Source organism: Jatropha curcas, chromosome 3 (genome assembly GCF_041381405.1).
Source record: "Jatropha curcas cultivar XTBG-Jc1 chromosome 3, XTBG_Jcur_1.0, whole genome shotgun sequence".
NCBI classification, from domain to species: domain Eukaryota; kingdom Viridiplantae; phylum Streptophyta; class Magnoliopsida; order Malpighiales; family Euphorbiaceae; genus Jatropha; species Jatropha curcas.
In genome coordinates, this window is record NC_143153.1 from 28343438 (window position 1) to 28357896 (window position 14459).

A 14459-nucleotide genomic window follows, 5' to 3' on the forward strand; every position below is an offset into this window, starting at 1 on the left:
GAAAAATAATGAGAGGACTGGTCAGTGAGGATTAGACCAGTTGGCCGTATGGGGGATCGGCTCCCTGGTGCACATGTATGAGAGGGTGAGCCATGTGTGAGGACGGCTCGTTGGGGTTTCAGGTGGTGCCACTGACTAATTACCACTTGCTTGATTACTTGAAGGTGACATTACGTGTGAGTGCTGGTATGCGCCATTTGTGTGACTGGCTGCGTGAGCATATAACTAGTCGGATGACTAGATTGAAATGTTTACATATTTGTGTGACTGCGTGTGTTGTGCAATAATTATTACTCCTTAGAAAACTCATATGTCTTGTTTGATTTTTCAGGAAGTAAGTTTTTCTTTAATTCGGTTTAAGCTATGTTTCTTCGCCGCAGGGCTATTAAGAAATTTTCCTAGTTCCATAATTATTTTACTATGTAATTATGTGTATAAAAAGCTCTGTATATCAAACAGTTAGTGACTCCGCAATTGTAGGATTTGTATACTTTTAGTCGTTTATTATTATGAATGAAATAATTCTGTGAGCCCATTGTATAAATGTGATGTATTGTAAATTGGGCTCGATCTGTGGGATGTTTAAGATGTTAAATTTGGGGCTGAATCATAATATGACTATGAGGTTTTTTTTCGCATGGCAATATGGGCTTAATACTTAGAATTACATGGATATAATTTAATTTGTTTTTAGTTAGGCTTACTATGGGCCTCGGGGGCTTTAAGTTTACCTGGGCCCTAGTGCCTGTCCGGCCCATGAAATCGGGTCATGACATTATTATGGCAAACATCACAATTTTAATTTCATAAATAAAATTCATTGTAAATAATGAGCCATTTATATGTTTAAATTAAAGTATTAGATAAAATTCACTTCTCTCCTCAAAGTAAAATGAGAGTAAAAGTATTTTATTTGATTTTGATAATAAATAAATAAATTTTAACAGAATATTTATTAGTTTAATGATCACAAGTTTTATCCTAACTAATGAGTGAGTTATTGTAATAAACTTGAAAGGAAAAAAAAAATATTAATATAGTATTTGCATGTGACCAATCGAAATAGAAAAAGTATATTACTTTATAAACATGAAATACTGATGGAAAAATTAGTGAGAATGTTTATCCCCTTGGAATAATAATTTGAAGTATAAAAACCGCATATATAAATATATGAAAACTATTATTTTTTTATTGTAATTCATATTTTATATATTTTTAGTAATATATTTTTTGTCCATATTTATATTTTTTGTTTTGATTCTTTGTTTTATAAAATATTTTTTTAGGCCAATTTATGAACATATCATCATTTAAAAGAGAAAAGGATTTTAATTTTAAGAAGACACATTTAATATTTTAGATCAATATGGTTATTTTGAATAAAAAAATTGACATAATAAGTACTAAATATATAATGTACGTTTTTACTTACAGGATTGATTAATGTTTGAGAACAACTGTGTATGCCGTAATCAAATAGCTGAAAAAAATATAAAAAAACTCATTTAAAATATCTAAATTTCTTATTTGGAAACTCAAATAAACTGGCTAATGCTTTTTTAGCCAATTTATATATGTTATTAAAAGATCGTCATGTCAAATTCAAAACATACATCATGAAATACTTAAAATGATGCAATGGTCAACAAACTCATAAAAAATTAATAAAAAAAATAAAAAACCGAAAGATTTTTTTTAATGAAAAATAAAATTTTTCTTCAAAAATTTACAATTTTTGTCTTAAATTAATTAAATACACATACTCATTTTGTCACGTCAACACCCAATAAAAATCAATGATTCTCCTTTATATATATATATATATATATATATATATATATATATATATATATATAATGATTTCTACCAATTTCTAGAGCTATCCAATGTTAACATTTTTTACTAATTAACTTTTTATTATTTTACAAAAATTTTATCATATTTAGAACAATTAGATGAAACTTTGGCTTTTGTGGTCAATTGTTACTAAGTCAATCTAATTAACATCAAAGGGGGATAGCTCAGTTGGGAGAATATGTGACTGAAGATAAAGTAGCGTTGGATCCAAGCTCACCCCATAGTGTTTTTATCCTCTCTTTTCTGTTTCTAACAATCAAAAAGCACAAATTCTGTAGCCATATAGAACAAAACTTGACGGTGCATTCGCAAAAGAATATAAAATCTCTGCTAAAACAATTAATTGCCTACGATGAAAAGCTTTTACTAACAAGTTATCAATAATTTGTTATCGTTCTTTTTTTTTTCACTAGCATTGCCTTTTGTATTCTTAATTTTTTTAACAGCAAATTAATTTAATGTTGATATATTTTTTTAATCATTCAATTAGTGATACTAATTTCATATAATATGTTTTGGGTTACAAGACCAACACTTTTTTTGGGGGGATAATATAATAGAGTTATAGATGTATTAAAAAAACAAAAAAAAAAACAGATTCAACATTCTTATGTTAACCTATAGAACAGGTAACTAGTCATTTGATTAGTTTTATATCTAACTGTTTATATTTAAATAATTTAAATTTAATGGCTAAAATAGTTTCTGTATAATAAGGAAAATTTAAATTCTCTACAAAATAGTTTTATCCACAATGGAAATCCACAAAACAATTTAACGGAAAAAAAAATGTAGCACCAAGAGTTCTTGCAGCTGTTTATCATTCAGTCTGTGAGGGCCCCATCACATGACTTCATTCTTATTCTTGGCCTTCGGCTTCAGAACTTGCACTAGCAGCACTCAGATCCACTTTCAGGTCAAGTTTCTGATACATAGCACAAACTGATTAGTCACCTTGGCATTCAATTAGTCGTGGACACGGTTTCAGAATCTCCGGTTCCAATTATAAGAAAGGTAGAACCGAAACCAACTGATTTTAGACTGTTTATTTCATCTTTATATCTTAATTACATATTTTAGACTTAGTAATATTTATCCTTATTCAGTGAGGGCAAAAAGACCAGTAGTCTATCAGAAACAAAAAATACCTTTCCAGTTATCTTGCTGTACATGGCAATCACATCCTCCACAGTAGTCTCGAAGTGTGTGGTTGCATCATAACTCTGCAGGGATATTTCAATTACATCAGCATGCAATAACACCATGAAATTGTAATTGTTTTCTGTTGAGATTATTTCTCAGATATATTATAAAATCTGTTTAGCTATGAAATAAGTGAACAAAGAAATGAAGTTGTGTTTATATATATATATATATATATATATATATATATATATGTACACTCACTGTGGATATGAAACAGTTGTCCACATCGTGCTGGTTAGTAGGCTTGAATCTGTCATAAGTGTCAAAGAATATTTCATCTACCGATCCAAGGAGATCTATGCCTGGCTTCAATTCTGTTTCAGGATCATCAGTCTCTGCTTCTGTTGTAACAAAAGCAATGTATTTCCCTTTTGGAGCTACATTGTGAGTATAGGAGCAGCAAAATAGATACCTATGAAGTAGGGATGAAGCAATGTATGATCAGATGTCCAGACTTAAAAATAGCTTTGAGGTACACGAAAGAAAGAAGACATACATGTCTGATTTTCGCTTGAGTTGTTTCTGAGGAAGAATAACCTGAACCGAGTGAGAATCACTCGTATGTGGGATCGGATGACTCATAATACATATAGCACGAGCTACTTTCCCAATCTTCTTCACCTGAAAGCAGGATCAAAGACATAGTGGAAGAGTAGAACTCCTTATCATTTTTTACATTGTTTTGGTAATCTAAGGTGATGTAATCTTTAATATTCAAAGAATTACCTTTTCAGGCAAATATGAAGGATCACATACGACCTTTTTGCATTTTGCAGTTTCTCCTTCTGATGTAACTCCATAAGCCTTTCCATCTGCATCAAACTCTACCTGCCAACATGAGGTCCAGTTTGGATTCAGTAAAATACAAAACGAGGCAAAATCATACAAAATTAGAAGCATTACCTTGCATTCCGGCTTACAAAGCATGTAGGTGCCACCATAAACAGCACTCAAACGAGCAAACGCCTGTCGAAATTTATAACTACAATAATTAATCACTAGAGCACTAGAATGAATCCTCTCTATATATATATGATTTCAAAGTAATATGAAGACATACCTGGGGTAGCTCTCCTAATCCATAAAGAGGATAAATATATGGAGATCCTCCTCGGAAACGAGCTAAAGACTCTGCATATAGCTATCAAGGCAACAGAAGAAATAAGTAAAAACAGGAAAGAAGGTGAAGTGGGGAGAGTTATTACCTTCATCCTGTTCACAAAATCCAGTGCAGGCTCGTCCAAGAAACTATCTTCGACATAAAGTGCCAATGCATGCCCTATGAAGTCAACGGTATTATCTTCAAGTCCATATTTCCTACATCAAACAAGAATATAACTACTACTTTTTTAGAAAACAAAAAAAAATCAGATAAATGGAGAGGTAAGTAGTAGAGATATTACGATATAACATCTCTAGCTTTAACCTTGGTAAGGTCAAGCCCTTCATGAGACTTTGGATCATTCTCATCATAATCTTGAACATAAATGAAAAATTTTCTAGCACGACGTTTCTCAAACAATCCCATAAGTGGGGATTTTAATGCCTCCACATCATTTGCTGGTACTTTGTGTATCTGCAAATCATAATCAATTCTATGTACAGCAAGGCGATAAATGTTGTACTATTATACAGAATGTAGTAATTAACTCAAGCTGTAGATGAAAAACCTTTCCTTTGTTGTACACAAAACTACCATCCACAGCCTTGAAATTCAGATATTTGGTGACGTCAGTGTGAATGAGAATGCGAACCAACGCTCCATTTGCCATCATGAACTGTTGAATCACATGGAATAACTATCATTAAGATGCATATATATAACACCAACAATAACTAAGTGTTAATCTCAACTATATGAATCCTTCGTTTCCTCTTTGTTTAATTAATTAAGTCTGCAATTAATACCAAGAAGCAGTAGGTTTTTTGAGATAAATGCCCTCCATAGTGGTCATAAGTCTACATCTTCACTCTTAACACCGTCCACTATTAATGTACCATACTTACAAATCAGAGCTACAATACATAGGACATGGCCAAACAATCTCATAAGTTTTTCTCTTATTTTATCCCAAACATCACTACTTGTACCTTTTGTTGCATTCTAATATTGTTCAATCTTCTGTTACCATACATTCATCTCAATATCATTGCAAATTTATAATGCATCAAAATCAAAATTTTCTTTTTTTCCATACCTTAGGTATCATGTCAACATTATAGTCTCTGCTTGCGCCCAAGGATTCCGGAGGCTTATCGCCGCCCCTAAATCGCTTCCAGAGCTACAAAACCAAACGTGTGTTGATGTGAATTCAATTGAAACTGATTTTTCAATCTTTTTAAAAAATATTTTACATAGAAAATAGATAAATAATCACCTGGTTTAGATTAAGGGAAGTGGACTCTCCTCCATAATAATCATTTCTATCCATATGCAGTACCTTTGTCATAAACATATCAAACATCTATAAATAACCTAAAACATATATATTATGTAATTTTTGGATAAATTTGAAATTAAATTAAGATTTAACCAATTAATAAATAATCAACATCTGTGTTTAGAGATCTAATGTTGGATGGCTTACACATTACTTAAGAACAAAAATCAATATCAGAGTGATAGATATGAAATCAAATGGGTCGATAATTTGCACATTACTTTGAGTCCATCGACGGAGAGCAAACCGCTGAGGATGCATTCTTTGAGACCTGTTCCGAGTACTATGACGTCGTATTCTTCATCCATGGATCAATTAATGGAAGATGAAATCCTAAAAGAAATAGAGAGAGATTGAAGTGAAAGAGATGAAATGGAAATAAGAAATCCTGTTTAAGCAACTTACATAGAGAGGAGAGAAAAGGAGAGCAGGTCTATAGCGGGAAGTCCCTTCTTTTCGGTTAAATCTGTTAATATTACTCTACACGTGGTTTAGGCTACGTGTGCTTTCCTTCCTAAAGTTTTGTTCGTAACACTGTCAAAGATTGATTAACGGATCAGCCAACGGTTTAAGTAAGTTCCTCTTGTTAAGTAAAGTTTCCTCTAAATATTATAAATCATATTAACACATATTAAATCTGTAATAATATTATATAAATTGTGCGTGTAATTTTTGAAGTAAATAAGAATTTTGAAAAAAAAAAAAGGGCAATCCAATTTTTATTGCTTAATGCTTCTCACATCACATGATTCATAATGATAAAAAAACTTAAAAAAAAAAAGAAAAAAAAGAAAAAGAAAAAGCAATTCAATTTTATTACTTGTTGGTCCTCACATCACATATGATAAGTGATGATAAATCCTGAAACTTCTACTTCAAATGAATAATAATTATCTGCTTGCAAAAATCACTGAGTAGACATAATTGTGTTGGCAATGTCTATGACAAATCGGTATCTAACATCAGCTTTCAACATGCGATCCATTGCAGTGTTCACATATTCAATTGGGATAACCTCAATGTCTGGTGTGATTCCATTTTTTGCTGCAAAATCTACCATTTCTTGCGTCTCTTTCATTCCTCCAATGCCACTTCCACCCACTAGCTTCCTCCCTAATGACAATAAATAATAATAATAATAATAATAATAATCCAGAATGACTAATGATTGAGAAAAGTGAAATAAATATACACTAATTAGTAATTAGTATGGCATATTTAAGGACTAATTGCTAATTACCCATTAGCAAAGGAAATACTGGTAGCTCGAGTGGCTTCTCTGGGGCACCAACCAATACTAACTTTCCACTAGACTTTAACAGACCAATCAAAGGCAAGAGAGGATGCATTGCAGACACTGTGTCAATAATTCCATCCATTGTGCCCATAGCAGCCTATAAAACAAAATATTATCAATATTAAACAGCTTTAAGTTACGAAAATAGATTTTCTTTAAAGATAAAAAAAAAAAAATACACAGATTGTATGTATTAATTCTTTCTAAAGCCTATAAATATAAAATATTTTATACACCGAATCATTTATCTTTCGTTTAGAAGAAAATTTATTACCTATAACTAGTATGTGGATGGTCTCATACATTAAATCAATTAAAAATATATGTTTTCAAAAAATATTACTATGTTGTTATTTTTCCTTCTGTGTATAAATCAGATATAAATCAGAAATATCTTCGTTTGGATCCAAACATATATCCAGACTTTGGTAAGTGTTTCCCAAATTAGAAACGCAATTTATTTAAATACCTTGATTTCATCTTGGTCCCGGCTGACCAAAAATGAGTCGGCACCAAGACGGTCAACAGCTTCCTGCTTCTTAGCAGGTGAGGTGCTAATGACTGTGACTTTAACCCCCATAGCCTTAGCAAATTTGACAGCCATGTGACCAAGCCCACCAAGCCCAACAACACCCACATGCATCCCAGGCTTGTCGAGCCCATAATATCTTAATGGGCTATACACCGTAATCCCAGCACAGAGGAGAGGGGCAGCAGCATCGAGAGGCAACACATCTGGAATACGAACAACGAAGTGCTCGTCGACGACCATTGAGTCAGAGTAACCGCCGTAGGTGGTTGTTCCGTCGTAATACTTAGCACCATATGTAAGTATCATTTCTGGACAGTAATTTTCAAGATTGTTTGTGCAGTTATCACAGGAGCGACATGATCCTACCATGCAACCTACACCTACCTTGTCTCCTACCTTGAACTTCTCTACCTTGCTTCCCACCACTGTCACCACTCCCACAATCTCATGCCTGCATTTTTATAGTAAAGCTCAGGTAACCTTCAAACGTTTAGCCCTAATGTAAAAATAATATGATATTTGAGTTTCATTAGTGACTAATTAACAAAAACATATATGAGAGAAGAAGAATTTAATTACCCAGGGACAAGAGGGTAAGTAGAAAAGCCCCATTCATTCTTGACCATGTGAAGATCAGAGTGGCACATCCCACAATATAGGACTTTAAAAGCTACATCTTTCTCTCCTGTTGCCCTGCATTGCATAATTAAACGCCAGAACACAAATACAATTACTGTTCACAAACTTTTGGTTTTATGGGTTTTAATTGTATGATTTAAAATTAATTAATAACAGAATTATGGAGTAAGAAGAACAACCTTCTGGAGAATTTGAAGGGAGAGAGATGGCCAGTTTGGTCTCTTGCTGCCCATCCAAAGGATTGGTTAGGATGCTCTTCCTCTGGCAATTTGGCTACCATTTTTTTTATGATAAACTAAAATAGCAAAGAGTTTGCAGAGAGTTAAAAGCAGTAAGCTTTTAAATGGTTTGGTGATGGGCTAAGGGATATGCGAGCTTTGCATATATATAGTGGTGACTGGAACTTGCAAATTTCTTATTTGCCTACGGACGTGACGTCTTTGCTGAGCTCTTCTATATGGTGTTATTACATATTAGCTGACCAAAGACAATTGATTTTCCTAAAAAAAGAGATGCTTTACTTTGACGCTTTATTTTACATTTATAAGAGTTCCATGTCCAGACTTCAATTCTTTAATTTAAATTTGCTTATGCTATTTTTTTCCATGTTTTCCTTTTATAACCCATATAACAAACCAATTAAAAATAACTTTTTAGTTCAAACAGATTATTTATAACTATTCACTAAAGAAAAATTAATAAAATATTAACCATCGAAATAAAAGCATGAAAATCTAAATCTAAAACTGTCTATTTTTGAACCAGAACCTTCGGTTTGAATTATTTATTTCGATTATGATTTAAAACTGAAATCATTAACCATGGTTGGATGCCGATTCGATCTCAATTTGATTTCAATCAGTGATGACGTCTACCTATTCAACATAAATAAGAGCATAGCTAAATATATTCTTATGTCTTGCTGTGATCCTTTTTCCTATGGACCGCAACCCTCTAAAACTTGCAGATGGTTCCAGATTTGGATCCATGAAATATATATATATATATATATATATATATATATATATATAATATAAACTGGGACTTTTGCAATAACAAAGTATACAAGTACTTAAATGGATTCATGGATTGCAAGGCAGCACTGGGTTAAAGTTAAACAAATTATACAAACAGAGTCAGTCACTTCCAACTTCAAACCATGGTTTTGCACTCATTGGATGCTAAAACATTCTCCTTCCAGCTCTCCCCATTTATCCAGAGTATGGCAACCTACCAAAAATGTAAAAATACAAGACATAAGAATATATTTTTAGAAATAATGTTAGAGATAACAACCATCATCGTAAACAAAAGAAGAAAACTTTCAACCACCATTTTTAGTGGTTGCTATGATGATGATGCCTTTCCCGTTAAAATCGTGTTAGGGAAATAATAATCAGTATGATTAAAGTAACTAAGCTAGTATTATATGGAAAATTATGAGACACTAACCCCAACTTGAGGGACGTATCAGAGCTTTCATAGTCGTGTGGTGCACCATTCGAGTTGCAGACATTGGTCACCGACTCTGATGACTGCCCTTCTTCATAAACTACAATTTCTGAATCTGCAGCAGTCTGCTTTCCGCCATTAGACATCTCCACGACCTTCAGTCGAACATTAAATGTTGCCATAATCCAACACTCAAAAGTGGAAAGATTATAGGAGAGAGAGAGAGAGAGAGAGAGAGAGAGAGGTCTTACTTGCTGTCTTAGTCGCTCGTTCTCTTCCATTAATTGCATTCCCTACTTGTGCCAAAAGGAAAAATAAGGTAGGTTTCCGAAGCGAGAATATCAAAACATCATTTTCTCGCTACTTGTGTGATTAAACTTTGTGAATTGTGTTCATAGACAAATTAAGTTCTTTAAAATATCCTTTTGCAGATAAATTGATTCTTTTATTTCAATCATATACCTAAAACTGGTATGCAGAGAGGAAATGGACCAAGATACAACACCATTAACAACCTTAATCCATTCAATGCAACTATATGTCGCAAAATAAAACTGCAACAAAATAAAAATCCTTTTGTATAATTTTTGTGACGATTTGATAACTTGTGTTATAGTATGCTAGCTTTAAGAATTTAATTACATACGGAAAAGCAAATTTAATTACCAGATTTGGACAAAAAATCCGCATAGATATAAATCCACAAATATCATGGTTGAGTCATGGTATTCTTAGGTATTGGGCAACATTGCATGCGGAAATAATACGTAAATAATACGTAAAGAGTCTAGGTCAATCAAAGGACTGGTACGTTTCACAACTCACCTTTCTCTGAAGTTCGTCAATTTCTTTCATTATTTTTTCTCCCTGATATCAACAAATAAGTAATATTAACATACAGTATTCATAACCAAGTGACCAACCCAAGCTCACAAAAAAAAAAAGTGTTTGTAGAAGACCTTCTTTTCTATAACACGACTTAGTCCAGCTTCAAGAGACTTCTCTAGCCGCTGCAACTCTTCTATATTTAATCCTTGAAGCTCTTCTCCCCTCATTTGCCTATGTTACATAAAATTTAACATATTGAGATACACGCAATTATTAGAAACTTACAAACAAATCAATACTCATACCTCAGTTGATGGCTTTTCTCTGTAATCTCCTTGCTCAACCTGGAGTGATTAGTGTTCTCTACTAGCTAAAAATACAAATATTTTCACTCATTTAGCAAGCCAAGATGGACGAAGAGAAAAATACAAAATGGAATAGCCTAACAAATATTCAAATGTTTGCTTACAGAGATTATAGAGCTCAGCAGAAAAATAGGGATTGTATCATTTTCTTAATCCATGATTAGTATGATAAAAGTCAAGAAGTAAATGGCACAAAACATTACCAAGATTTGGAAATAATAAAAAAATTCAATGGATTGACTTGAAACTAGAGCATAAAATGTTGCATTTCACTTGAGATGTAAGTTGTTCATAGAATTTTGACAAAACTAGTGATCCATACAACATTGGATTTAATGAGATATAACACTAACTATAACATTCTAAGTTGATTATCCCATGAAGGTAAGGGAAAAAATATTATATCCATAGAGAAAAGAACCCACCTGCAACTCAAGAGATGGTTGTTCCAGCTTCTCAAGATTCTTTGAATGCAAGTTATGCCTTTCTAGTAATTCCTTCATGCTTCAGAAGATAAAAAAACTTTAAAGTCGCTTCATTGATTTTGATCAGTTATTCTAAGAATCAATAGAAATTAAGGTCCCTATATCGTTAAACGATACAACCATAAAAGAGGAAAAAACAAGGGATGAGATTTCTCTAATTCATTTGGCTATCCAAAAAGATGAAAAAGAAAAACTTCACAACAAAACTCGCACCTACTAGTCCCAAAAGAGCCTAAAAAATGGAATTGCAAAACTATAGTTGATTTCTCTTGTAACAAATGACCAAATACAGTAATCATTCATGTTCTTTCTGTTAATTCAAGATTTGCATCAACAATTGAAGAAAGCAAATAATATGCATGTAAATAAAAGAAAGGGAATATCGAAATTATAATGTAACAATGTCTGGTCTTGAACAAGAATTGAAACTTTTTGGTGAAAGAAACAGAATGAAGTGTTTGCTGGTGCCAGGTTATGAAGCATTCCCTAATGGGGCATGAAATTATTGCAATAAAGTAAACAGTAGCTTTATAAAATCATCCTGCCCTAATATGAAAAACTCATTTTACAAAACAGAATCAATTCTGGGAGATAAACCATAAATACAAGTTGATTCAATTAATCAATAATAACCATCCAGACTTGCAAACCAAATTTTAGACAATGAGCTTGGCAATATTATTAGAACCTGAAATTATAAACTTACAACACATGGATACTAGAACAATATCTTAAATCGCATATCTTTTGGTCTTTTGGAAATGATTGAAATCTTTTTATTCCATTGTTCTATCTATATTACCACACCACTAATATTTCCTCAGTTGCCAAATTGACAATAAGTTTGTTCCTTGCATGGGTACCAAATAATTGGCCACAGCATAAGAGAAACATATATATGCGTGGGTACCCTTTATAAACTTCACAATATGCCCTTGCAAATACTCATATATATTTTGAACAGACCAAAATATTCCTATAAACCCGGGTTCCTACGTGTCCAATGTTAAGTAGTACATAATCGGTCAGTCAACTAAAGAGTAAATCCATAATATCGACGTATGCCCAAACACTAATGAGAAGAAGATAAGATAAAAGAAGAGCTAAAGAACACTATCAATGAATTTCATCATATCTAAAAACTTATTCTTTAAAAAAAGAAAAAGAAAAGAAAGGCAAACAATGAAAGTAATAACACGAAGTTGCTGTGCAAGGCCAACCATTTACAAAAACGTAAGCCATATATGTAATCTTTATGAGTCCACCAAATAGCCAGCATGCAAGTAAACTTGCACATGATACTATAGCAGTGGTCCTCGATCTATTGCTTCGCAATATATAAATAAACATGTTTATCCTAATTTGCTATTAGTTTCAAATAAACTCACTACTTCCCTTCTAAATTCCCCAAAAAAAGCATTTTTCAACACGATTCCCTACAATGAAAGGTGCACATATGCAGCATATCAATCTTCAAACACGCATTTATAATTCTAATGCTTGTAACTAAAAGCAGCATTCAATAGGTAAGCATGCCAATAATAGTCGTACCAATTGCCTTAATCATTAAAAGATTGTCTAGCACGCATTAAAGTGTCGTATTACAATACAATGAACATCCTCCATTGCCATTTTTCCAACTTGAGCTATTTAGGGACCACTACCAAGAAAGAAAAAGAAACAGGAAACAAGAAAAAGAACAAACAAGAAAAATACAACAAAACACGTTACAAGATCCAGGCTTCTCTATCCTATCTTTTTTGGAGTTTCATCTACTTCATTTAGTCTTTACTCAAAAATATCATATGTAGCAAAATACGAAACAATTACCATTTCAAACCTAACTTGACAACCAAAATGCTATCTACGACAACAACAACTAAGCCTTAGTGCCAAACTAGTTGGGGTCGGATATTCGATATGCTATCTACTTTCCCTAATTCTCGCTGCCATTAACAAACTATAATAGTTAACAAACCAACCCATGCCTCCTAGTTGCAGCTTTTTCAATGAATTGTTTAAAATACAGACCTTTGTTTTCTCTATAAATATTTGACAGGATTTTTTTTACATACCAAGCTACCCATCCTATCAACTCTGTCTTATCCCACAGAACTTAAAGAAAAAGGGACCATAAGTCCATAACCTTATAACAAGCATCCTTTTATGGTTAAAAAAACAGAAGATATAAGAGAAAAAACAGCCCATAAGAAGGCCAAGAAGCCCTAAGAAAATGAAGCTATATTTCATGAAAGATATAAGATTCACGATATCCCCATATTGAGTAACAGTAGAAAAATTAAGTTATTAGTATTTTTTTTTAATTATATGCAGTAATATTAATTACATTAACCAAATAGCAAAGACTGACTGACGCGATGATACAAGCCTTGCACAATAAAAAAATAGATCCTTTTTAGTAGTCTAAATCACACATTATCAATTCGCGAGAATCCATTTATATCCACAACAAAACCCATGTTATTTCCCTGTACAAAACCTTTCATTTTTTTTTTTATATTTTCAAGAACTTTTATCAATTATCACACAGCAGAGGAGAGAAGGAAAAAAAACCGCCATTCTCCGGTAAGGCTGTAACCCCAAGTGAGGTAGAGCCGTAGAGAAGGAAAGAAGATAGAGAAAGACCTGGAGCTGCAATAATCAAACATCTTGCCAGTAGCGGAAAAGATAATAAGAGCAACATCAGCGTCGCAAAGAACAGAAAGCTCTTCAGCTTTCTTAAAAAGGCCTCTTCTGCGTTTGGAAAACGTGACTTGTCTAGCGGTAGCGTTATGGATCTTCTTGATCTGAATCTTCTCTCTCGCCATATTTTCCTTTTGTTTAGCTAAAACAAGAAAGAAAATAAAAGGACCCAGAAACAAAAAAAAGAAAAAACGAAAGAAAACTAAACCTTCCTCCTCTTAACTTATCGCGCAGGGAATAAACCAGCATACTAAGAGCAGAAACAGAAATGGGTATAATTAATTAACCACAAAAAAGCAAGAGAGAGAGAGAGTGTGATAGTGGCGGCGTTTTGCCAAATTTAGAGGGGAATCTGATACAAAACCCTAGTTAAAGGAAAGAGAAAGCATTTAGACAAATTTTTTTTCAGATCCAAACACAAGAACATAGAAAAAGAGAGAAACTTCACTGATTATTAGGGTTCAAGAAACAGAAAGAGAAGAAGAGAATGGGATTGGTTGACGCCTGACTTTGCACTTGCCAGTTTGGGGGTGTTGGTTTCGGTGCACTTTTATTTGTTTTTTGTCATTGAAAGAGAAAGTTGCAGAAAAATGAGAAAAAGCTACCAATAAGAAAGGAAGGAAGAAAATGTGAGTTTGAGGGAAACAGAAA

General features: G+C 32.9%; 3 protein-coding genes and 1 long non-coding RNA gene across 5 annotated transcripts; 1 reads left to right on the forward strand and 3 right to left on the reverse strand.

Annotated features, from left to right (window-relative positions):
- Positions 1 to 2545: 2545 nt before the first annotated feature.
- Positions 2546 to 5955, reverse strand: LOC105641680 (guanosine nucleotide diphosphate dissociation inhibitor At5g09550). 2 transcript variants are annotated; one of them, XM_020682311.3, is made up of 14 exons: positions 5913 to 5955; positions 5729 to 5840; positions 5445 to 5507; positions 5265 to 5348; positions 4737 to 4844; positions 4470 to 4642; positions 4272 to 4383; positions 4127 to 4207; positions 3970 to 4032; positions 3793 to 3894; positions 3563 to 3687; positions 3268 to 3478; positions 3009 to 3083; positions 2546 to 2785 (listed from the first exon to the last, which is right to left on the reverse strand). In XM_020682311.3, the coding sequence occupies exons 2-14, from the start codon at positions 5813 to 5815 to the stop codon at positions 2720 to 2722; spliced, it is 1350 nt and encodes a 449-aa protein (XP_020537970.1). In that variant the 5' UTR covers positions 5816 to 5840; positions 5913 to 5955; the 3' UTR covers positions 2546 to 2719. The 2 variants fall into 2 exon arrangements, with proteins under 2 accessions (XP_020537970.1, XP_012081659.1); XM_012226269.4 differs by lacking the exon at positions 5913 to 5955 and having other exon boundaries at positions 5729 to 5905.
- LOC149497844 (uncharacterized) lies at positions 2741 to 3834 on the forward strand. Its single transcript, XR_016320255.1, has 2 exons — positions 2741 to 2874; positions 2967 to 3834. It is a non-coding gene; the product is annotated as an uncharacterized LOC149497844 (long non-coding RNA).
- A 342-nt stretch (positions 5956 to 6297) lies between the features above and the next one.
- On the reverse strand, positions 6298 to 8669 carry LOC105641679 (putative mannitol dehydrogenase). Its single transcript, XM_012226268.4, has 5 exons — positions 8155 to 8669; positions 7916 to 8029; positions 7274 to 7787; positions 6748 to 6901; positions 6298 to 6620 (listed from the first exon to the last, which is right to left on the reverse strand). The coding sequence occupies exons 1-5, from the start codon at positions 8253 to 8255 to the stop codon at positions 6415 to 6417; spliced, it is 1089 nt and encodes a 362-aa protein (XP_012081658.1). The 5' UTR covers positions 8256 to 8669; the 3' UTR covers positions 6298 to 6414.
- Positions 8670 to 9036: 367 nt separating this feature from the next.
- SVP (K-box region and MADS-box transcription factor family protein) lies at positions 9037 to 14459 on the reverse strand. The gene is made up of 8 exons (XM_012226266.4): positions 13752 to 14459; positions 11046 to 11124; positions 10561 to 10625; positions 10387 to 10486; positions 10253 to 10294; positions 9679 to 9720; positions 9428 to 9582; positions 9037 to 9205 (listed from the first exon to the last, which is right to left on the reverse strand). The coding sequence occupies exons 1-8, from the start codon at positions 13931 to 13933 to the stop codon at positions 9187 to 9189; spliced, it is 684 nt and encodes a 227-aa protein (XP_012081656.1). The 5' UTR covers positions 13934 to 14459; the 3' UTR covers positions 9037 to 9186.

Bases quoted from the DNA above. Each gene is read 5' to 3' on its own strand.
- SVP (XM_012226266.4), bottom strand. From the start codon at position 13,933: ATGGCGAGAGAGAAGATTCAGATCAAGAAGATCCATAACGCTACCGCT. The intron at 11,125-13,751 runs GTCTTTCTCTAT...TATCTTCTGAAG, and splicing joins TTTGATTATTGCAGCTCCAG to CATGAAGGAATTACTAGAAA. The intron at 9,583-9,678 runs GTAAGACCTCTC...GTTCGACTGAAG, and splicing joins ACGAGCGACTAAGACAGCAA to GTCGTGGAGATGTCTAATGG.
- LOC105641680 (XM_020682311.3), bottom strand. From the start codon at position 5,815: ATGGATGAAGAATACGACGTCATAGTACTCGGAACAGGTCTCAAAGAA. The intron at 4,643-4,736 runs GTTTTTCATCTA...TATGATTTGCAG, and splicing joins TTGTGTACAACAAAGGAAAG to ATACACAAAGTACCAGCAAA. The intron at 4,208-4,271 runs GTAATAACTCTC...TTGCCTTGATAG, and splicing joins ATTTTGTGAACAGGATGAAG to CTATATGCAGAGTCTTTAGC.
- LOC105641679 (XM_012226268.4), bottom strand. From the start codon at position 8,255: ATGGTAGCCAAATTGCCAGAGGAAGAGCATCCTAACCAATCCTTTGGA. The intron at 8,030-8,154 runs GTTGTTCTTCTT...TATGCAATGCAG, and splicing joins CCCTTCAAATTCTCCAGAAG to GGCAACAGGAGAGAAAGATG. The intron at 6,621-6,747 runs GTAATTAGCAAT...TATTGTCATTAG, and splicing joins AGTATTTCCTTTGCTAATGG to GGAGGAAGCTAGTGGGTGGA.